Source organism: Liolophura sinensis, chromosome 11, assembly GCF_032854445.1.
Source record: "Liolophura sinensis isolate JHLJ2023 chromosome 11, CUHK_Ljap_v2, whole genome shotgun sequence".
Classification (NCBI taxonomy): Eukaryota; Metazoa; Mollusca; class Polyplacophora; order Chitonida; family Chitonidae; genus Liolophura; species Liolophura sinensis.
The window spans coordinates 363,308-387,917 of NC_088305.1; the positions used below are offsets into that span (position 1 = coordinate 363,308).

The following is a 24,610-nucleotide window of genomic DNA, read 5'->3' on the forward strand; positions in this document are numbered from 1 at the left end:
TCACGAACCAAGGCAGTCAAAGCAGGCCACTGACCAAAACAGCCCACTGGCCAAAGCAGGCCACTGACCAAAACAGCCCACTGGCCAAAGCAGGCCACTGGCTAAAACAGGCCACTGGCCAAAAGGTTTATTTATTTATTTATTTATTTGATTGATGTTTTACGTCCTACTCAAGAATATTTCACTTATACGACGACGGCCAGCATTATGGTGGGAGGAGACCGGGCAGAGCCCGAGGGAAACCCACGACCATCCGCAGGTTGCTGGCTGACCTTCCCACGGGCGGCCGGAGGCCCCCACTGGCCAAAAGAGGGCCAAAAGTTGTCAAACTGACGAGATAAAAGCGGCCATATCTGCAAAACTCCTGCTAAATTAGAAAAATAAATGATGTAGTCGGATTGTCAAGATTCTGTTGAAAATATACAAATCAAGTCCTTGCATATCCGATGAATGAAAAAGCTATGATTCAGTTTAATTATATTCTGGACGTTTATTCTGTCGCAGAGATGTGTGTAGCCTTTATACGTCCGTACACCGTCGGCTAACTTGTCAACTACACTGGTGTAGTTTTGTCCGTGGGGTGGCATTTCTTCTGAAACCGGACGAAAGCGTAAGGAGATGCATAAAATATAGTCCATGCAGTACCTGGACCCTTGTTACCTCCCCTGTTCTTGTGTCATGTATAGTATAGATACTCATACTTTATACCGTACATATTTGTTAGTACTGAAATTAACGCCAAAGTAAGTTCTACATTTAACTTGCAAGACCAATGCACATCATGAATACTTTATTCGTGTTGTTCGCATATATGTACATAAAGGCTGTTGAGATTTCTTTTTGTTCTGTACACATTGGCGAAAACTTCTGTACACATTGGCGGAAACTTCTGTACACATTGGCGGAGACTTGAATGATATTTTTATTTCGCTGATCTTACACATATTCCTACAAATATTCCTGTGTACTGCGGCTCATGTACCTAGCACACACACGGGAAGGGCAGGCCTGTGTACAACGTAAATACATCATAGAGACCACAGAAATGCGATGACGTAACGGTATCCGCTTCAAGACCTCTGTATTTACCACCGTTTGTAAAACGTAGCTGTTGTGACGTTGCCTAGCGCCAACGGCTTGAGTAAAGGGCAGTCATATCACAGTAAACTTTCGCCGGTAAATAGTTGTAGCTGTATGTGTAACGGAAGTCTTAGAAATGTGTGCTAATTTTCAAAAGAAAAGAAACATAAAAACAAACAAATGATGTTTTGATGAATGGGGAACTTGTGAAATTCTTTCCCGTGTTTATCAAGACAGTCCAAAGCTGTAAAGCCATTTGTTCTTTCCTTTATTATGTCACAATTATTGGTGTATGTGTGCACATAAAACACGTGTGAAGTACACACGCACTGCAACGTCACAGAAGAAAACGATGTGTTCTACTGTCGTTTGGTGTCTAGGAATAATACAACACACAAGAAGGGCGCGTCAGTGACGTCACAAACACGACGTCACTACTTGTGTAGCTTGTTTATCAAGTGAAATTTCATGTTGCGTACAGAATATGTTTATCTGACAGCATCATGGGTTGTAAATCGTCCAAAGTAGCGACAACTGCAGAGGAAATTGTTACAAAGGGACGGGAAATCAGATTTGCCACAAAGTGGTTGAACAAAAAGTTCAAAGGACAAAAACATAGTGATACCAGGAAGGACATGGTTCTGTTTGCAAGAACCCTGAGCGCCATGGGCGGAGACGAAACACCATTGTACTTCAGGACAGAAGACTCTCTGCTGGAAGTACAGAGCATTTCATCTTCTGAATGCCTGTCTAATGTACAAGTGGACAATTCTATCCCGGTAAACACACCCAGTACTCCTAGAAAAAGGCTTAAAACTTCGAGTCCCGAAGGGAGCAAAAGCACAGAAGGTGACTTATCCACGAATGACCTTGATGACGACGTAAGTCTGACTGATCATTGGTCCTCAATCGGTAGCCCGGTTCCTCTCACCAGAGCTCGTTCAACAGTGACAACTGAGAAGATGACTAAACCAAAGACCCTTCACAATGCCTGGAGTCATGAGTCCATGCAGAAAACGTCTTCACGGCCAGCAAGAAACAACATGAAAGTTTTGGACGCAAAACCACAAACGTTATTCCCAGGATATTTGGAAGAACCTGACGACGACAGCCTCATTCCTAACAGTCGACATCGGCCCAAGGCAGCAAAGGGTTGCCGCCAAGCGCCAGATCTAAGTCAGGTCTACCAGGCAGAATTGTCCATCCCCGGCACACCCATGGAGGACCCTAAACGTCAGCTGGAGAAGCGCTGCCTGGAAGCCTGGATGGAGAGGTGCCTGGGAGACTGTCCGAAGTAGATAATCCGACAGGATGGCCACGGGTGGCCGGGAAAACCAAGGGTGTTAGAATTGCTGGTGACTCTATTCTAATTATTGTCTATCTTTTTTCTTGCTTTCTTTTTTTTGAGGGGGGGGGGGGGGGGTGTCCAAGCTGGTTTAACCAAACCAACATAATCATGTTGAGTTGGCAGGAATTCCATTGATCTCTACTTGACTTTTCAATGTATTATACAAAGAGGAAGTTGGCCTGACTGACATTCCAAAATGCCTACTATATCCACATGGACAACACAAGGGAAGTAACAAAGATTTCCGCGGAGCACAGTGAGAATGACTCACACGAAGCAGACTGTTGCAGCGGAGAAGAACAAAAGTTTGGTTATTGCTTTACTACATAATTGTAGGATACAGTCTGGTAACAGTTGATCACGGACAACTCATGTCTCGGCTCGAGTGGCGTTGTTTTGTGTTTGCACGTGCATATTGTGTTCTGAGATATCCGCAATATACGCTATATGTAGACGTATAAGGATGGTAGAGCGCTAATACGAGAACATTGCCAACTTTAAGTGTTGTGTCAGGAGATACATAAGCAGATGTTTGCAAATATGTTTCACAGCTATTGTTTTCGTAAGGCAGGTCAATGTTATTTTACCTGCTGCATGGCTTTATATGCATATTTTTATAATATTTTGTTAATGAAATAAATGTCATGTTTTGCAGAAAGCAAGACTAAAGCTGCCTTCATTCATATATTTTAGTGTATGTACATACATCTTCTGACATACATGTTGGGTAGCAGTTGCAGATTGGTATGATAAATTCGCTGATCATATCTGGTTGTGGTCGAGTTGTTAGCCAGGTATCTAGAGCAGCGCGGAGACTCTCACCAATGCTGTTGCGGTGAGTTCAAGTCAAACTTATACTGACTTCCTCTTCGGTCGTACGTGACGTGGGAAGGTCTGTCATTAACCTGCGGATGGGTCGTGGGTTTCCTCCACCCTGGTTTCCTTCAACCGTATTAAGTGAAATTTTTATGAACATAAAATGTGAGAACGGCGTAAAACATCCAAGTAAATAAATAAATAAATTGACATACCTGCTTGGACTGAAAATTTGTGTGATTGGAATGCGTTTAAAATGTCATTGTGTCATTGTGAATAATTTATCTTTCGAAAAGCCAGGACGTGCTTTACCAGGACTTTCGAATACCAAACTTGGCGGACGTTGGTTCAATTCAAACCAATTCAATTCAAACCGTCAAACGGCTGGATTCCTTGGAAAGATGGCTTACCGATGCTGCATGGCTTTGACATATTTACATTTCGGATGACCCAGGGAATCGGTGCGTACCAAATAGTTTGAGCTGGGGTTTTATAGTTTATGATGTTGGTCTCGTGGGTCTAGGTTACACCGACATAAATACGCCCAGCTATCTTTCGGCCAATCATGAGGCACATGAAGTTTGGTTTCTATTCATCCTGGGCTTTGGCAGGGAATTAGTGCATTGCCCAGATCCTACTAGCTGTTTGTACGGACTTTAGTGACAATATGCGATCGAGGGCGTTCATAGTTACACTTTTAATACGCACATTTATGTTCGTGACTGAACACCATTTGTGTCATATTGGCAGGATGACTTAATTCACTAAGATCATGAGGGCACTCCGGGATTAAAGCCGCGATCCGAAAAAGCAAGGAAAATGCATACTCTAAAGGACATTTAGTCCTTCACTTGCATAGTTTCGTATTTTGACTGATGAGTTTATAGATGTTTCCATCGAGTCCATGCACAGCTTACGGTTTGGGCTTGGAGCGGGCAGACACTATCAGAACAACCTTAGCCGATGGCAGCGTGCTGAGCGACAGAAACATCGAAAATCGAAAATCCCTGAACTCAATCACATATGCTACAAAAACTAGTGTGTCAATTAAAGATATTCCATCAAACGCCTTCATTTTTTAAAATGTTCAATAAGCACAGTTCTTATGAAAGTAAATATGGATGGAATGTCCAAAATATATGACACGTACTGTGCATCATAAGTATGCATAATTCTGCGTATACCAGGAATGAGGTCATCACGTGGGACATTATACATGTATGAGGACTTGCCTTCAAAGAGCGACTAAGAACTTTACATGTTTTCATTACCAGGACAAGGATGGCTAATTCTGCCGCATAGAACATTCCTTGCATCTTTCCGTCATAACTGAAACTCGTACAAACTGAGTCTTTGCATGCATTTCTTACTTCATAGAGGCTCGGATTAATACATCAGTATATTAGTCCAAGATGTAGGCTACATTATGCACTTTCTCAGTTCTTTGGTGGTAAACGTTTCGGAAACTGGTCCTAACATTATTGACCTACGCCCACCTACTCTCAACCCTACGCCCACCTACTCTCAATACCAGCCCCATCCACTCTCAACACTACGCCCACCCACTCTCAATCCCAGCCACGTCCACTCTCAATCCCAGCCACACCCACTCTCAACCCCATTAACACCCCATCAGCCCCATCCCCACACTACCTCATTATCCGCCTTCACTATTGGTCCTCTCTATCCCCTTCGATTTCTCGTCAACCTGCCCGTCTCCGTTCTAGATCTCTTAACTCCCTAGCTCTCATCAACGTCCCGTAAACACCCCTCTGCCACCTTCGATCTCACCCCCATATTCACATTCTGATCCATTTTCATCCCATACCCTATGTGATAATTTCATGTCACGAAAAAATCAATGTGATTCAAAAACATAATTAAACCGCTCTAACGAGCTATCCACGGGATCATTACCTACGCGTGTACAGGCTGTACGCCTATACAGGCCTAGATACATACACCACAATCTGAATAAATTTTATTCGAATCAAGATCGAGATAAGTTGTGTCGATATAGTTTATGTATTCATTTATTTTACACTTACTAGTATGCTGAATATCTTACATCAGTTTCTTTAATATTTTTAGTTTATGGCCATTATCTGATCCGAACGTTGCCAAAAGTAAACAAATTTACGGTAGTGACATACATTGTGGCCAGCTGTATGCAGAGTGCCGCTTCCCAGGATTGTGACAGCTGACGTCACGTGACCAGGTTAACAATATGGCGGTTCTCAGAATGCTATACCGCAGGCGGCGTGTATTGCTCATGTTGGTCTTCATGAGTTTGTTTTGGGTTGTGTTTTTATACCTGTCCATGCCGGCATCGTCAGGTCAGTTATATGCGCATGTATCTGTCGGATTAGCGATATTTCTGAGCTTCCATTCGAGAAAATTAGTTCTGAAATTTGCTGTTTCATTTTGTATGGCGTGTGATCCTGCGCAGACGACAACAAATGTCAAAGTCAGCATCAATGAAGTACTGTATCTTTATTTGGTTGTCAAGGATTAGTGGGGGTATTAAATGGATTATATGATGCCCGGTAAGTCTTTGCTTCATGTGGGAGTAAAATGGCCTTGGATGCAATAGGAAAATTTTTCGCCCTCTAAGAAATTTGTTTTCTATTTAATTTTACTGACGTGGTATATTGCGCACAGGGATAAGTATTTCCAGCTGATCAACTGATTTTAATGGAAACTAGGGTTTTTCTCATCTCTGACCACATTGACCAAAACTAATCTTTTTTCTTTTGTGAATACAAAACTGTGGGATTAGCTCTGTCTTCGTTAATCAATTAGCATTTTGTTGCCAGTACAAAAGTATAAACCAAGTGTTTTATGTATCCTTTAAACACCAGTGGGGTTTAAGACCAACAGTGAGGTTTAAAACCAACAGTGGGGTTTATAACCAACAGTGAGGCAGCACAATTTTTAATCCCGCGATTTTGAGCTAGGATGAGGCAAGGCCTCGAGGCATTGTTATGCCAAAAGTGGATTGTAGTGCAATGTCCACAGTGTTATAATGTTTTTTATATGATACCGGTACTGTCTTTTATATGACGTCATCGTGATCAGCAGGGAAAGGAAGGTTTCATGTCAGTAAATTGATGTCAAGGTCCTGCTGTCAGGCATTGGACAGGTCTCCATTAGTCAACCATTTCAAATTACATGAATGACACATGATGTAAACTGTGTTACCATAAAGTCATAAAATATACTGCAAAATGTCATTCGTCCGTGGGGCCAGTGCCCTTTGAGATCCCCCCAATCCTCCTCGGTTAAACAAAGGAAAACATGGTCAAACTGTTGTAATATTTATTTTCACCTAAATGTAAAGCCTCAAAAAGCGATATTGTCATTTCAGGATGCATGCCACTACACTCACCACAACAGAGCAGCCGTGATCAAATTACCCTAGCTATTTCTTCTGATTATGGGGGCACCTGGTCTGCTCTTTTTAGCCAGTAATTGTAGCAGGAGTATTGTTTTGTTTTGTTTTTTCACATGGTCAGACCATGTAATGAACAACGTACTCATATCTGTACTTTTCCAAAAGCTGGGAAAGAAATGTAATATTCTGCTTTTACCAGTACTAATATCTGTTCCAAATATTAGAAGAATTAGGGTAGCACCCAGTCACAGACAGTGGCCTTTTAAGTTTGAGGTTACATTTGCTTTTCATGGCCAATGAAACATTGTAAAGTAACACTTTCTTTGCATTTAGCATTTCAGTTTCTCCATTGTTTTTACTATAAGTTACTGCCAATGGGGACACACTTTCGCATGCAGAATTTCAGCGAAACAGATGTTTAGTGTAGTAGACATGCCTCTGTTAGGTTAAAGCATGTGTGCTGTTTTGTGATAATTAGCACCCAACTCCTTTGTAATGCGATATCTTGCGACATTTCTGTTGAATATAGGCGGCCATCTGAAATGCGAAATTGACTTATTGGAAATCATGTTTTATACGCAAACATTTGTTTATATATTGTATACCTGTAGGTAATGTCACTAGTAACTGAATAAAATATTGGCCAGTCAGATCAATGCTTGTTTCACTGTGCAGATACAAAGACATCCCGCTGGTACTGTACCAGCAGAGCGGTGTGAATTCCAAGCCCTGATTTTATGGTGGAGTTACATGTACATATAGCTAGTTTATACTGGGCCTGTGATAGCTTAATTTGTGGTACAGTGCCAGATCCTGAGTGCATATCTAGCCAGAAGGATACAAAGACATCTACAAATATCAGGTACAGTAATTAAAGTCCTGTTGATCAAGTAAAAATAGAATACAGCCATTCCATCTACTATGTTGACTCAGCAGTTTTTTGACAGTACATACTTACATGTACATGCACATAGCAGTGTTAGCAGAGCATACATGTACCTAGCATTGCTCTAACAATACACGCAGGTCAAATCAGCAAAGAACTAGGGACTATGTTTTTGTAGTAGTTCTTGTTGTCTTGATTGCAAGTTTACATGTAGGTGTAACTTGAACAAGGTGTGAGCAGGACACTGATGGCCAGGCTGTCTAACGTGTTCCCTGAGAACACATTATGGCTTGTATGGGACAGTTTGTCACATACATAGTACGTTGAAGAGGAAGTATGGTGGTATTAGGCCCTAAAATCTGACCAGTCACCATTGATCAGATGAAGTAAACACATGCCAGGCTTTGAATTAGAGGAATGCTACTGAACTTCAGTGCCTTCATAATCTGGTAACCGTCCACTTTGTAACAACACAACCTGACGTGCAGTAATCAAGAGCCTGGGGAGTATGAATTTTGTTATGCAAATCACACTCCTAGTCTCCATTGTTTTTTTTTTGGTACCTGTCATCACCCACCTGCTGAAAAACAAAGGGCTGTATGTGTACATGTATGCACTGGTTTGCGCACTTTGTACATGTTCTCGAAGTCGACAGACCTGTGATAGTACTTGTTGCTAACTCGCTTGAGTCCTTGTTAGAGCAAGGAAACAGGACTGGCTGGCCCAGTGTCAGTATAATGTTACTGGGTGGGGTGTCATGTCTGGTGTCTTCGCCAGAGTACTTCAGTGGCTGCAGTGCTTTGGCGGCATGCACACGATGGCCCTGCCACAAGGAGACACAGTATATGAACCACATAACTAATGACTCCTCATCGTCATTTGACTAAAAACATGTTACATATGTCGTCAAACCGAAAGACATGTAGATGTTTATTATAAAACATCAACTGGTACATCTGTGATTTCCTTGTGAATGGTTTATTATAATACATGGAGTAATTTCATTTGGGTCAGATGGCATACTGTGCACTTACGGGATGTGGTCAGGTTTACATTGTCTGGAGGATACCAGACAGAGCCAGGAGAACTGACATGTGCCATCACCTTTATCTGTTACCTGACAAACCTTCTGACTTAAAGCTCCTGCCATATTTGACCTGAAATCTTGTAGACAGATTGCTGCATATGTAAGTGTGTAAGTGTGTGATAAGCCAGCAGACTGAAGCTGCATATGTAAGTGTGTAAGTGTGTGATAAGCCAGCAGACTGAAGCTACATATGTAAGTGTGTAAGTGTGTGATAAGCCAGCAGACTGAAGCTACATATGTAAGTGTGTGATAAGCCAGCAGACTGAAGCTGCATATGTAAGTGTGTGATAAGCCAGCAGACTGAAGCTGCATATGTAAGTGTGTAAGTGCGTGATAAGCCAGCAGACTGAAGCTACATATGTAAGTGTGTAAGTGTGTGATAAGCCAGCAGACTGAAGCTACATATGTAAGTGTGTAAGTGTGTGATAAGCCAGCAGACTGAAGCTACATATGTAAGTGTGTAAGTGTGTGATAAGCCAGCAGACTGAAGCTGCATGTGTAAGTGTGTAAGTGTGTGATAAGCCAGCAGACTGAAGCTGCATGTGTAAGTGTGTGATAAGCAAGCAGACTGAAGCTGCATATGTAAGTGTGTAAGTGTGTGATAAGCCAGCAGACTGAAGCTGCATGTGTAAGTGTGTAAGTGTGTGGTAAGCCAGCAGACTGAAGCTACATATGTAAGTGTGTAAGTGTGTGATAAGCCAGCAGACTGAAGCTGCATGTGTAAGTGTGTGATAAGCAAGCAGACTGAAGCTGCATATGTAAGTGTGTAAGTGTGTGATAAGCCAGCAGACTGAAGCTGCATGTGTAAGTGTGTGATAAGCAAGCAGACTGAAGCTGCATATGTAAGTGTGTAAGTGTGTGATAAGCCAGCAGACTGAAGCTGCATGTGTAAGTGTGTAAGTGTGTGATAAGCCAGCAGAACTACTTGTAGCTGACCAAAAGGAGTAGAGTTCACTATAACGCAGCTGTCACAGGGTTCCACAGATTTGTAATTTACTACGGCAGTCAGGTGGAGAGTATAGGTTGAAAAAACTGGAACCTAACACTTAGGCAGGTACAGTTTACCTGCTGACACTTATGATTTAAAGCAGCAGGTGAATGGTTAAGTAAATGACCTAGCGACCCTTCATGTACCATGAGCCCTGGCTATTATCATCTTCTGTACACGGGTACTGCCATTGGTTGCTGTAGCACTGTCTGTCAAACCATGGAGGAAATACTGCTGAAAACAACTTGACAACCTAAGTTAAACAAGCAGACAAATCTAAAAACATTATCAGGAAAAATCAGATTAAAATCTCTGACAGCTGGTGTCTCTCTCTGTTTTTTATATTTAACAAACACACCAGCTACATGTGGGCCACACTTGAAAAGACAGACCTGTACATGCATGTTTTAACATTGGGTGTAACACAACAAGTGGGAATAAATTGTGCCTACCTTAAAGCTTGTTGAGTAATGAAGGAGTGGATCGTGGGGAAGGGGTTTAAGGCGCTTGTCTTTTCACTCCTAAACTCACACTAGATACCGGTTCAGTCCCGGCTTTTGACAGGGAACTTGAACATTCTCACTTTTGCTGGAGCAATGGTGATAACACATGATAAGCCACACACATGGCTGTTTTTCCAGACTAAACACTTGTCTTTGACCAATATGGTGTGCAAATTTGTATGTCACTTATGGACAACTTCATGAGTAACTTGCCAAAGGTTGGTGGTTTACACTGGGTTATCTGAACACTATATACATGTAGTGTAAGTGAAAACTGTGTGGCATTACACAGCAAGTAAATCAAACAAAAATTGTCACTAATCTTAGTATACATTAAAGTAGGGTGTCTATTTTGAATATATATACACTTTATATATACTCTTTATATATACACTTTATATATATACTTTTGCAGAGCTTCATATTTTTTTGGGTGTTATTTTTTTTTTTACCATTGTAATATACATATACATGTGATTTTGTTTTCAGATTTCTGGTTTAGTTCTTTTTCCATGTTACAATCACCAAAAAAAAGTCATCATTGGAAAGTTTTTACCATTGTAATATACATATACATGGGATTTTGTTTTCAGATTTCTGGTTTAGTTCTTTTTCCATGTTACAATCACCAAAAAAAAGTCATCATTGGAAAGTTTTTACCATTGTAATATGCATATACATGTGATTTTCTTTTCAGATTTCTGGTTTAGTTCTTTTTCCATCTTACAATCACCAAAAAAGTCCTCATTGGAAAGTTTTTACCATTGTAATATATATGTGATTTTGTTTTCAGATTTGTGGTTTAGTTCTTTATCCATGTTACAATCACCGAAAAAAGTCATCATTGGAAAGCTATTAGCATTGTTTCATACTGAACTTGTTTTTTATTTAGCAGTTTAAGTTCTAAATGCCCCATTTAGCGACTATTTGAAAAAGATTGGTAGTTGTTTCCTCCTGTAATTCTGTACCGCTTTGTCCTGTTTCTAAGTGACTGTGGATTTTGTTGGTGTGTTGCAGGTTATGAAAAGAAGAAAGGTGAAAGAGACAAGGTTTTACAGTCAAAGAAATCACCCCTCAAAGAGGCCACTCAATTTCAACAAGAACATATACATGAATCAGAAAACAGAAATCAAATTGAAAAAGTGATTCGGGCAACTCAGAAAATTCACCAACCGGCAGCACCACTACAAGCCCCAAATATGCACATAGACTCTCCCATACATCACGATGTACATGTAAATATCAGCTCAAGGACTAGCTCAAACCATTCCAGTGGGGTCACCACTAAGTCCACAAAAAATGTTGGACAAGTTGACAAAATGATTGAGTTTGGTGCACAGATAAAAAACAAGACTTTTGAAGTTGGGGCTCAAGTGAAAAACAAAACACTTCAAAAACTGTCTGATTTGGGACTTATCGCCAAACCTAAGCCAGTCATAAAACAAATCGGCAAAACCTCGATATTAAATATAACAATGTCCAAGGAGGAGATCATGTTCGTCATAAAGACTCTGATCATGGAAGCGGAGAAGAAATCCTCGGACAAAATAACGCACGCCAAAGTCTCCCCAGGGGGACACAACCACACAAACTCTTCTGCTGGAGCGTCCGGGAACCTCTGTCATTGCATGAATGCTGACTGCACGTGCTGTGCTCAGCTACAGTTTATCAAGCTTCATGTTGTCAGGAAGGCCTGCGCTAATTTTAGCTTTATGCCAAAATCTCAGGTAAGGCCAGATAGCAAATGTTTCAGTGATTTCTAGTCTGTACATAGCTTTTGTCATACTTCGAGACCAAAGCCTGCGTTGAACAACATGGAAAACATTGCTAAGGTATATGTTGACGGTGGTGTCTCAAAATGTTCTGCATGCATTGAGCTCAGGTTTTGAACACAAGTAGAACACAATATCACTAGGGGTATATTCCATTGTTAATTTGGTGCATGCGTTTTAATTACCGGAAATTACAAAATTCACAACTTGATGTATTGTGTATACTTTCTTGACAACAATTTGAAAATTATCTGGGTCAAACTACAAGTATGTTTTGTTGTGTAGAAATACAGTATATGTGTTAAAGAAAACGTGGAGATGTATATGTAAGTATTTTGTTTGTAGTGGGTATAAGTACATCCAATTACAAATGTAAAGCCAAAAATTGTTCATTCACCACAATGTTGGTGTGTGTGGGTAGTGTGGGGGAAGGGGGGAGAAAGAAACCAAATCATATACTCAGACAAAATTCTCCAAAATAAATTCTCCAGCATTCATCTAAAACTGGTTGTATCTTCTTTGTTTTTAGACTTTTTTGCCTTGATAAACTGCAGTTAAATGTTTCAATTCTATGTGGAAAATTCAAGCAAGTTTTAGTGGTTACAAAGTCAAACATGAGAATAGATGAAATTATTTTTATGAAGTGTTTAGTGGTTAATTTGAGGTTGAAAATGTATCATTTGGTATTGCTTATTCCACAGCCATTATCCTTGACACACATAATAATTTTCAAACTTACATGTACTTATTTATTGAATATTATATTAAAATATTAAGTGGCCCCTGTGGCCCTGAGGGTTAGCACGCCAGCATGGCGCAATGATCCAGGACCCTACCACCAGTTCGGTCATTGTGAGTTTAAGTCCATCTCATGCTGGTTTCCTCTCCAGCCATACATGAAAACGTCCTCAGCAACTTGTGGATGGTCGTGAGTTGCCCAGTTTCCTTCCTCAGTAATGTTGGCTATCTTTAAAGTGAAATATTCTTAAGTATGGTGTAAAACACCAATCAAATAAATAAATTAATATTAAATATATTCCAAGAATTAAGGCATCCAACTTAAGGACCTGTTCATCGTTGTGTCACTCTCAATTTGATAGGAGATGTCATTTATGTTCCTGCTGGATGGGAAGACTCAGTTTACAGAGGTCATATCAGGTAAGTAACTGTATCTCCTGGATTGGAAGACTCAGTTTACAGAGGTCAAATCAGGTAAGTAACTGTATCTCCTGGATTGGAAGACTCAGTTTACAGAGGTCATGTCATTCACAGACTATTGTTCTATCACTATATACTCAACAGTGATTGGCTGGCCTCATCACCCACAGAGTATACACTCAGCAGTGATTGGCTGGTGAGATCATCCATAGACTATTGTCCTAACACCATATACTCAACAGTGATTGGCTGGTCAGATCATCCATAGACTACTGTGCTAACACCATATACTCAACAGTGATTGGCTGGCCAGATCATCCACAGACTATTTTGCTCACACCATATAATCAACAGTGATTGGCTGGCCAGATCATCCACAGGCTGTTGTGCTCACACCATTTACTCAACAGTGATTGGCTGGTCAGATCATCCACAGAGTATAGTACAACATACACTCAACAGTGATTGGCTGGTCAGATCATCCGCAGACTATTGTACTAACACCATATGCTCAACAGTGATTGGCTGGTCAGATCATCCACAAACTATTGTGCTAACACCGTATACACAACAGATAAAAGAGAATGGAAGGGCCACTCATTTGCATATCTGCATTAAGCAACTTGCAAATATATAAAGCCAACGAATCCTTCTCAATGATTTAGTGGTCGAGTGGTTAAAACACTGTCCTTCTAAGCGTGAGAACAAGATTCAGTCTTCTGTCTGGTCAAGCATGTGCATGCTGCGCTGACAAGACGACAAATTGACATCCTTTGCTCATCCTCTTCTGGCGCTCCACAGGACGGGTTAACTCCTCTGCCCGGTGTCTCTATACTGTGAATGGTGTTTCATGCAGAGCTTGCCAGTGATGCAGCACTGTAAATGTGACGACATTGGGACTTGCTGTCTACAATAAAACACTGTTGAAAGTCACTGTATACCCTAATCAAGCAAATATGAATAATCCTAATGGTATTGTTTCATTTATTAATCACTTAAGTGATACAGTTTTGTTAGTATTACCTCCAGAGGTTTAGCGAGTAGGTGTCGCGTTCATTAGCGATCACTTCATCATTAATACCTTGATTAATGTATGTTATAAGCTATTATGTCACTTGTTTTTTTAGCTGAACACCCTCCAAAAATCTGCCTGGGCTCAATGTCAAAAGACGTGGAGATATGTGTGGACTTCTTCAATATGGCTTTCACTGTTAATATGCACGAGGAACACAAAACACAGTTGAGTGGCTGTCTTGACTTTTGCTTCAATATCTACAACAGAACAATCAGTACTTTTCCACTGGGCTGTTTCCAGATCCCCAGTGATTCACACAAGGAAGACCATCCACAGATACCGTTACTAGGCAACTGGGTTCCTTGAGTGGCCGTTTGTGTGACTAGGAATGAGTTTACAAAGTTGCCCAGCTAACAGTATCCAGCTTTGAACAGGGAATAAGTTGGAGAGTTTTGAACCAGATCCATTGCTGGGCAACTGCATGTGAATGTGCATTTTCCTTGGCACTGCCTATTCCACATTGTGTCACATGAAGACCCCCCAAACATGTAATTATTGTAAAACAATGGGGTTGCCTGAGTTTGTGTTTTGTACCATCCATCATCACCAAACAAACAGAGGTTAAGACGCTACTCATGACGCCAGTTCTGCAATGAACAGCCAAATCCTGTTCCTAGGCAGTGGCTTACTGTCAAACACTTTCAGTTTCCCTTATTTTTAGCTGCATCCACATGTAGTTCACAGGGACAAGAGGTTTCCTTACTTTTGAGGAATTCCTCCTTTTATGGCTATCTTTGTTACATGTTGATAAAAGTTGTAGAGTTATGATGTATCTTCAACCTTTTCAATCACTGCAACACTTGTTTAACTGGAATTTATGTGTACAATTATTGTGAAAATGACACTGAAAATGATTTCTTTGTGTCATTAAGGATGCAAATTTCATAAAACTGTGCAAATTATTTCTCCACACCCTATGGTTCGCTCAGAATGTTTCAGATACAGTGGTGGTTGAAAAGGTGGAAGAATGAGGGTAACTTAATAGAGGTGAAAAATTATAAGATGTGTCAGACGTGTCCTCTTTTCGTTTTTTCCACTGTCTGTCTCATCACCTAATCTCCATGTCCTCCTGTTTGACCATTCAGTTTAACATCAAATTTTATATACATTGTACAATGTACATATAGTTGCTAGGCAACAAGTGTTTAATGTGTATATAAACCAGAATCATTCTCAATGCCAGTATACAGTGGATTGCAACAGTATGATGTAGTTTCCACCCAAACATTTTTTTATGGAATGATCTTTGTGATCGTTCAGTACGACGTTGATGCATCTACATGTACTGGATTTTACACCTGCTGTGAGAAGTACACAGTGTATAGCCGTTGTGTGTGACATAAGTTCATCCAAAACTGTATGTGTACAATTGTTTGTGTACAGCTGTTTGTGTACAAGTGTGTTTGTACAACCGTGTGTGTACAACTGTTTGTGTACAATTGTTTGTGTACAGCTGTTTGTGTACAGCTGTGTGTGTACAACTGTGTTTGTACAACTGTTTGTGTACAACTGTTTGTATACAGTTAAACAGACGTCATTTTTATGCAAAGCCGCAGTCTGGATTTCCCGTTTATTGTTTCTTCCATGAATCATGACTGATTTGGGATCTTTTTGCCGTTTGTTCGTACTAAGATTGGAAATATGTTTTCATTATCTGGAGGCTTGCCTGGAGACTTAGAACAATGCACACAGTCAAGGTATAATAGTAGGCCAGTAATCTTTACATACACCGGATTTTGTCAGATTAAGGGAAATAGAGGTGGACGATAAGTACATCACTGGTTAAAATTCTGCTCTCCTTTGTGGGGGCAAAAGTGGGTATGATAGTTTTAATCGTCCTAAGTAAGTGGACATGAACGGGAGCTCTGAATGGACGAAAAGCTGTACAGGGATTTTGTTCTTGGACATGAAATTGCGTTGAGCATTTACTCTTGTGATAAACCCAAAGCTCAATCCTCAGAATGTTTGACCAGTAATGTACAGCTTTGGATACATTTTGAAAATGTAATTCATATGATTCCGAAGGCTAAAATGAGTTGATTACGAAGGCTCACGTATAAACGTACTTCACATAAATTGTGAGTTTGTCCAGATCTGATCAAATTTCGCTAACATGCCAAAGCATGCACTATGTTTGTGATGGACAGTTTACTGAGGATCAGTGGTGTTCAACCTTTGTTGTAGAGTATGTTAAAATAGTATGCTTTCCACGTAAGACACAAGTAGTGCATCTCTGAAAAAGGAATGCCTGATTTTTGATTCAGGGTTTGGGCGTTTTTATTTTGTCATCATGACTTCTGATAAATCAACGAAATATCATTAGTCCTGACAAAATAAACTTAAGAAATATTGAAAACTTTCGTTTTTCCGGAGTTCCATGACGTGCATTTGGTAAAATTTATTAGTGGATCAACTAGATAATTTTCATAGCTGACTGTGATGAAGAACATGACCAGTGTTCAAAATAATAAGTATTTTCCACCATAGTTCAACGATGTACAGTACTGTAACAGTCTTGACAAAACCTAAAATTTCTTATGTTTCCTGGTAGTTGCTCAATGTTCCATGATCCCTTGTAAGGCTGTGCAGGGATTAATGCTGTGCAGGGATTAAGGCTGTGCAGGATTAAGGCTGTGTAAGGATTAAAGCTGGGTCTTTTTTTGTAGGAAATCAAAATATGATACAAAAAGGAATTAAAGGTCAGTCAAAGTCAATCAGTATTATATGCATATGTATACATTGTGCTAATTTATAAGACAAAAGTCCTGCAGGTTGTGTGGGAGATTTGCTGCAGTTGTTTGTGTGATAAATAATGTACAGAAATATTGTGGCAGAAAGCTTGATCATGTAAATTTCGTTGGGCATACCACACTTGGTAGACTGTTCTAAACTGTCTACTCTGTGTGACGCGTAAGAAAGGTTGTCACTAACTTGCCAAAAGTTCATTTAGGTCTCTCCGCGGGCACTCCGGTTTCCACCATGACATTTCAACAAATTGACATTTAGTGTAAGGAAAGAGAAAACTTAGTTGTCGTTTCCGCGTATTTATATATACATATGTATTGCATGTACACTTGGGTTTTACGTTTACATGCATCGACACACATTGGCTGACAGTGAAGACAAAATTTCCTGGGTTAAATCCTGCAGTCTGGGCTCCTCTTGAATATGTGGCATTTCTAAATTCAGCACGGCGTAATCTGGATTTTATCATCTCGAAAATTCAAATCAGTAACAATTCGTTTATATCGTTTTTGAAAGGTGATATCGGTAGCATCATGCTCCTTACGGCGCATGCGCGGCTCTCAGCGTTCCTGTTATCGTCTTCATATGACATATGAATTGTGAAGTACGATGTAAAACTCAAATTATACATACATATATACATTGGCTTGACATCACTGTCACCAACAGCAAATTTTACACGAAAATTTTAAACCACGCCAAGGTAACTGAGGCAGAAAGCGAGAACTCTGAACAAGAACTCCGTCGAAACCTTTGTTTTTAATAATACTTTGTATACATGCAGTGTGTACAACATGATTTTAACCAGTTTTATTTGTGAGTTGATGAAAGTGCCGTGGATGGAAACCAGTGATGAAGCTATGTCTGAACAAGCCTACGCGATTCGCTCAGGCTCCAAAGATCAAGCATGTCTGATAGTGGCAGGGATGTAAGGCGATATGAGGAGTACGGGGTGGCCTGTGGGCCAATAAAGGGAGAGGGATTGGTGAGCCATTAAAGTGTCACATACACTTATGAACCAAACATCCAGCAAATGTCACTTCACAAGAACATGTAACTTCATCTACCTACAGATATAGATCAATCATGTAAACCATACGCGTATCTTGTCACCTTTGACGTCTCATTATATACCCATTTATGTCATTGGTAGCTTGATTAGCCGTCGACCATTGAAGTTGCATGGCCGAATCCATCTCTCGCTAGTTCTATAGTAGAGTACCTGAACCCTTTATAACTCCCCTTTTGTAAGAGATTTTCCATGTACATGTATACCAGGCGAAGGGACAGTTGTTTTCGCCGGGCTCTTGTTGGTTTTGTTTTCATTTCGTACTGGTAAACCTGCATGGTTATAACAGAAATATTTCAGAGTAAGACGTGAAACTCCAATCAAACAAGTAAATAAATACACATGTATAACGTATCTGATACACGTATTAATTACACACGTGGCTATATACGTTGTATTATATAACACTGCATTAGTTAACTATAATTTATGCGATGTGCATGACACAGTTATGGGGTATAGCCTACATACAAATTTATGTACACGTATTCTTGTGTAGGGAAAATGTAAACGATTATATATTTTATTACTTTGATGATGTGTTTGTGTAAAAAGTGTGCAAGTTATTTATCCGAAAGGAATACGTTATTGTGTCACAATGAAGTTTTGAGGATCTCGACACGATCTGCCACATGCCTTATTGCAAATCATTGAAATTACTGATGAAACAACTTTTCAATTCTCCCAGGTTGGCATTTGTACACTTCTACCACGGCAGTGAGTGTTTTTTAGAGAAATGTTTAATACCTCATTTTAAGATTGTAGCGGATGAAGATCTCCATCCATGGTCTTCCCTTATATATCTGCATTTACTGAGATTTCTTCGATGAAGGGCACGTTCCTGACAACCTTGACGTATATGCAGAAACAATGATAACATAATGCATATACATGTAGTATCAGTGACTTTGTGTGAAACTGTCCCCAGAAGAAAAAGGCTTTGTTTGTTGGAGTTTAGATGCTGACATGTAGGTCTTCCAAGCACTGTAGAGACATGTCAAGGTAACGTACAGGATATTTGACGAAATGAAACTCCTAATATAGAAATAATGTTAGTAATGCTTCCATATTTTGGCGTGTAGCCTTTAATGACGTGTAATGACGTATATGCAGTTGTCCGGTTATATAGAAACGATTGTAAATAATAAACTACACCACTCCAATCAAATGATACAAATTAAATGTTACCCTTATATATATATATATATATATATATATATATATATATATATATATATATATATATATATATATATCTTGATGTAATCTACACCACTCCATTCAAATGATACAAATTAAATGTTTCCCTTATATATATATATATATATATATATATATATATATATATATATATATATACCTTGATGTAATCTACACCACTCCAATCAAATGATACAAATTAAATGTTTCCCTTATCAATTAAAGGACTGAAAGTTATAGTTAAGGTATATAGGTTTCTCAGCATCTCAGATCCGTGCCGGCTCATTCGCTTGAGGTTTTATTCACACGGGTTCCCGTTAAATCGCTTTTGTATAAAATCGCAATCCACAGTGAACCCTGATTAATAAATAAATGCTTCAAATTGACAATAAATATTACCACTCATACTCTGCTGATGTGGTAGTAGAATTTCGGCCAAGTTTGAGCATTAAACTTCAACTATTTCATTTTGTGAGGAAGATTAAAAGTTTTGCAGTTGACCCCAAAACGGGTTTGTGAAACGGGCCCGTGTCGTCGATAAGCACCTGATACATTAGGTCACAGGCTCGAATCCAGATCTCATCGTTTCAGCTTTGTCTGTAAGGTTGGAGGTTTGCCAGGTCTAGGTGCATGTTGGTGTATTTTTCCATCCGAGCATATAAACCTGACCGCCGCCATATATAAACGAATTCTTGGATACGCTGGTAAACTCTTGTCAGATAAAGAAATAAATGTTCAAGAGTTTTAGGACCTTTTTTTCTAAAGCGTTTTCAAGTTCCTTTACAGTTCAAGGCTTGCGCATTACAAGTCCATATGCATGAAGAGTTAAATAGTTAGGAATATTTTGATTAGTTCGAATCAAGCTATTGCTGGCTTTCTCTCCGGCCGTATGTGAGAATGCTGCAGCAACCTGCGGATGGTCGTGGGTCACCTCCACCACAACCACCACGGGCGCTGCTCGGTGTGCTCCCACAATAATACTGGCCGCCATCGTATAAGTGAAATATTCTGGAGTGCTGCTTAAAACGCTAGTGAAACAAATAAATACATTGATGAGTTGACAATGTATATGATTTTAAGTGTTGTCAGAGATTCATAATCGTATAGGAGTTGCAGTTTCTTTCCGGTAGATTTTTTTTTACTGGCAGGCTTAATTTGTACCTATGTAATTTGTACAACTACACATGTAGCCTATACTTTGAATCCAACCCCGTTATTGACTTGTACATCTGATAGCGCTTTGTATATTCTACTGAGTTGAGGTAAAATAAAAAAATCCATTTATTTTGTTTTTTACAAAAGTGCATAGTTTCTTATTTGTTCCCTTATGTTCGTGTCCGAAAGATCTGGAGTTCAAAACGTGATCAGGGATTTTGATTCTCAAGAGAGGTTCCTTGGTTGCCTTTGGTATCTAAAGCATATAACATCTAACGCTCCTGGAAAGTTATTTTGAAGTAAATTCCCTGTCCTCTGGAGTACGTACCGTTTAACCAAGCAAAAAGACACAGACGATAACAGCGTCCATGGAAGAGTTCTACAAACCTTTTACCAATGAAGTGGACAGATCTGGTCAAGCTATTGTTGAGCTCTTGGTTTGCCTTTACATGAAAGCTTTTTAAAAGGACATGCTGCCAACGTCGAAAAAATTGTGTTGTTGGTTTAGACATCATCTACATGAAGCGGAGACCTCAAGATGTCTACTGCCACGTATCTCACTTTGAGTGAACAATCGCATGTTGAGTTTTACCCGGGTTTTCCCTCGACAATTAACAATCAAGTCGCTGTATTTAGAAAGCCTGTTTTTGTTGTTTTTTTTTTTTGTTTTTTTTTTTTTGAGGGGAGGAGGGGGTCGGTTACTTCTCCTTGTCGTCTTATCGACGGGAGATGTTCAGCGAACTTCTCGGTCGATTCCTGAGCGAACGTTGCATTGTGGGAATCTGCACGCTGTCTCATTTGCATGTTATCTCGTTATGCGGACAGTTAAGACCAGTGACGGATTCGCCCCCTGTAATTATTTTAATTGACACTTTTCGGAAAATATAGGACCAGGAGGTTTAGTTATGACTCAAATGCAACGCATTTTTTTGTATTTATCAGTTTTACCAAGTCAAACATTCTGAATTTCTTTCGGTGATATGTCCCTTCAAGTCATCCTAGTGACAAGGCGATGTGTTATTCCTTATTCCTGAACAAGTTGCTGGAGTGCGCTTATTTACCATTTTGTTTAGCAAGCAGTCTTATTAAACCGATTTTATTTCAGTATGGTTTATCTCTAAATCTCACGGAAAAAATGTTGCTTCAATGTTAAAGCATACTTTCCTCAAAGTTAACAACATTTTGTGTTCTGTCATGTGCTTCTATCACTGGAAGGAACAACTCTCGGACATAGCTTGGGTTAATTGACAGCGGCAGACGATACTCAGTTAAACACGTGACGCCACGTGCGGTCTGAATGATTCTGATTGGACAAGAAGCGACACGCTGAAAGACCCGCTGCTTTTACTTACCGCTGACAAAGGCGTTCTGCAGAACACCCAATCATTGGAACAACACAAGCCATCAATAGACTCATCATAACGTTTTAAAAAAGCGCATCACCCACCGATTAGCATGTTGTTTTTACAAATGCGCCCAAGCTCTGAACAGTAGCAGTATCTGCTTATCTCAAGAGAGTTGAATAAACATGTCCCAGACTCGCATATAAACATGACTGCCGTCAGATCGTCAGGTTAAGATCTTTCTCCATACAGCAGTGGTATATACACTTCCCGAAGACAGATAATACCGAGTCCTAATTGAAAATGCATTTGACCGAATCTACGACCCAGATTCTGAGCGTTCCACAGTCAACCCCTGTCCGATTCGAGTTCACAAATGAAGCAGCAGGTAAGATTGCCTATAATTTATTTTTCACTAATGGCTTGGAATGTCTCACAAAATTTTGCACGAAAGTGAGAAAGAAGAGATAAAAATAAACAATGTGCATAGGTGTTAATTATTCATCTAGTTACATTTCAACATTGTTTTGTGCATGTAAAGTAAAACAAAGTTTCGGGTAAATAATGATTTTGTCACTAATAAATAAAGAAATAAAAAAAACAGGATAGAAAAGAAGTCTTATAGTTAATGTTTTGATGAGCTAATATAAGCTTTGTTCTCTGTTGATTTGCATGCCCTTCTTCACTGGTACAAACATAAAGGTCTGCAGGACGTATTTTATTTTATTATGCTTTTGTCACTTGATTAGTAACCTGTAACGTATGATTGGAGGACGTATGTTTGAATTATAGTATTGCTCATAATTACAAGATCTTAACGTTAATGCACCTGCGATCTTACCTGCAATGCACCAGAGATCTTCACTGTAATGCATAAAACGCTGTGTTCGTACTCAGGCATAATCATTGTATATGTATGCCGAGAACACTGTGTGACGTCACTCATCTAGCCATCCCAACAGAAACTTGATCTGCATTGATAAGGTTATATGTCGTCGCTATTGACCATAAACAATGGTGAAACATTTCTAGTTACTTTTCAGAGTGTGAGTCAAGTGATTACAGTTCGACCATTATCGAGACGTGCGAAGCACCTCCACGTCAACCCAAACGGTCCCGCCATTTTCACAAGAAAGACCAGGGTCAGTCTTCCGGCGCCGTTATGACCTTCAAGAACACCAATGCGCTGTGCGGTGACCTTGAGAAGTTACTCAGTCTGCCGGAAATGTGTGACATCAAATTCCTTGTGGGAAAAACAAAAACTGCGGTGTATGGCGTGAAGGCGATATTGGCCACGAGAAACAGGTATGTGAAGACTTTTTTTACAAGATTTCCTAATTCGTTTCTTGGATTTGTGTTCTACCCATATACCTGGATAACTGAAATGAAATTAATCAATAATAATTAAATGAATTGGAATAAGACTTGTGGAAGACATGTATACTTTGAAAATCGTGCATTCAGAGAAAACTCATACATTCCATACATTAACAGCCCAGGTTTGAAATTACTAAACAGACTTTTTCTCTTTTGTAAAGTGAATGAAAGTTTTAATTTAACGTATATCGCAAATCATGGAAAGCGTTTAAACGCCATTTTCACAGTTCTTGGTTTATGATGAACCATTTACTGCTATAGGTTTACGTCTTTAATCGTTTTAAAGTTTAAATATTATAATCGCATTCACCCTACAAAAAGTACAATCATGACTTTATAGTTTTATAAGTAATGAAAATCATTTATATTCAAACAAGCAGTTAATCTTGTTGTTATTCTATTTTAATTTCACAGATCATTTTTTAGCATGATTTTGTCTGAGCAGAAATGCACTGTACATCCTAACAACAATAACAGCACCCCAGCTGCCGCGTCTAAGAAGACCAGTTTTCTCTCCATGATCCGAGACCGCCTAGCAAGAAGAGCGCAAGCCCATCACCTAGTCCTGAAAGTCCCCGAATTCGACCCAATCAGCTTCCGGAAAGTCATCACATACTTACAAACAGGCGACATTAAAGTTGATATCGCTGACGTTATTGGTGAGTCCCATAGGTTGATTCATATCTGAAGAAAGACTTATTTCTTTATTTATTTGATTGGTGTATTACACAGTACTCAAGAATGTTTGACTTATACAACCGCAGCCAGCATTATGGTGGAAAACACATGACCCGGAAATAAGAAGAGAGAATATGTTGTTTTCCTCCTTGTTTGCACCCAATGCAAACAAATCACAGCACAGTTTATTTATGTATTGGATAGGTGTTTTACGCCGTACTTGAGAATATTTCACTGATACGACGGCGGCCAGCATTATGGTGAAAGGAAACCGGTCAGAGCCCGGGGGAAACCTACGACCATCCGCAAGTTGCTGCAACACCCATAAAAAATCAGTCTTCAAACAAAGCCTTATTGACCATGGCCCTTGTCTGAATGAAATTTGCAAAAGTTACATGATTCGACTCTAAACTGATTATTATTACGCAGGATATATAGATATATAAGATAATCTTGTCATTTTAAAATTTGAATATTCTATAGAGTTAGTCATTATTCTTTTTATGTATATTTCTATTGCTGTTACCCGGCGTGCTTAACCTTGGTTTCCTTCAAGTATTGTCTGGTTTCCTACATTGATGAAACAGCCCTCCGGTGTAAAGCTAAAATACTCCAAACAGGAATACATTGATTACACGGTAACCGGTAACTGAGCTATTTTAACAGAATTGTCAGACATGTAATCTGATTTTACTTTGTAAAATACGCCTAAATTACTGAATGAATGAACGCCTGTATTTTCTCCTCAGGTGTGATGAACGCCGCGGACACATATGGACTAGAAGATCTCCGCGAAGCCTGCTTCCGATTTGCTCGGAAATCGCTCTCAGTGAAAACAGTACTTAAGCTTGTGAAATCTGCCGAGGCGTACTGGACGTTTAAGTGGACAAAGTTGTTGATGAGCCAGGTAAGTGTACTTAGTTTCTGTTACAATTA

The 24,610-nt window shown here is 39.6% G+C and overlaps 1 protein-coding gene across 1 annotated transcript; it reads left to right on the forward strand.

The window, feature by feature from the left end:
* The first annotated feature begins 5,471 nt into the window (after positions 1–5,471).
* LOC135477516 (uncharacterized) lies at positions 5,472–19,085 on the forward strand. The gene is made up of 4 exons (XM_064757650.1): positions 5,472–5,580; positions 11,120–11,829; positions 12,975–13,032; positions 14,160–19,085. Exons 1-4 carry the CDS (start codon positions 5,472–5,474, stop codon positions 14,411–14,413), a joined length of 1,131 nt encoding a protein of 376 aa, XP_064613720.1. The 3' UTR covers positions 14,414–19,085.
* Positions 19,086–24,610: the final 5,525 nt, after the last annotated feature.

What these genes read in the sequence shown, in the direction of transcription:
- LOC135477516 (XM_064757650.1), top strand. Translation starts at nt 5,472, where the DNA reads ATGGCGGTTCTCAGAATGCTATACCGCAGGCGGCGTGTATTGCTCATG. An exon ending in GTCCATGCCGGCATCGTCAG is followed by an intron (nt 5,581 to 11,119) that starts GTCAGTTATATG and finishes GGTGTGTTGCAG; the next exon opens with GTTATGAAAAGAAGAAAGGT. An exon ending in GTTTACAGAGGTCATATCAG is followed by an intron (nt 13,033 to 14,159) that starts GTAAGTAACTGT and finishes TTGTTTTTTTAG; the next exon opens with CTGAACACCCTCCAAAAATC.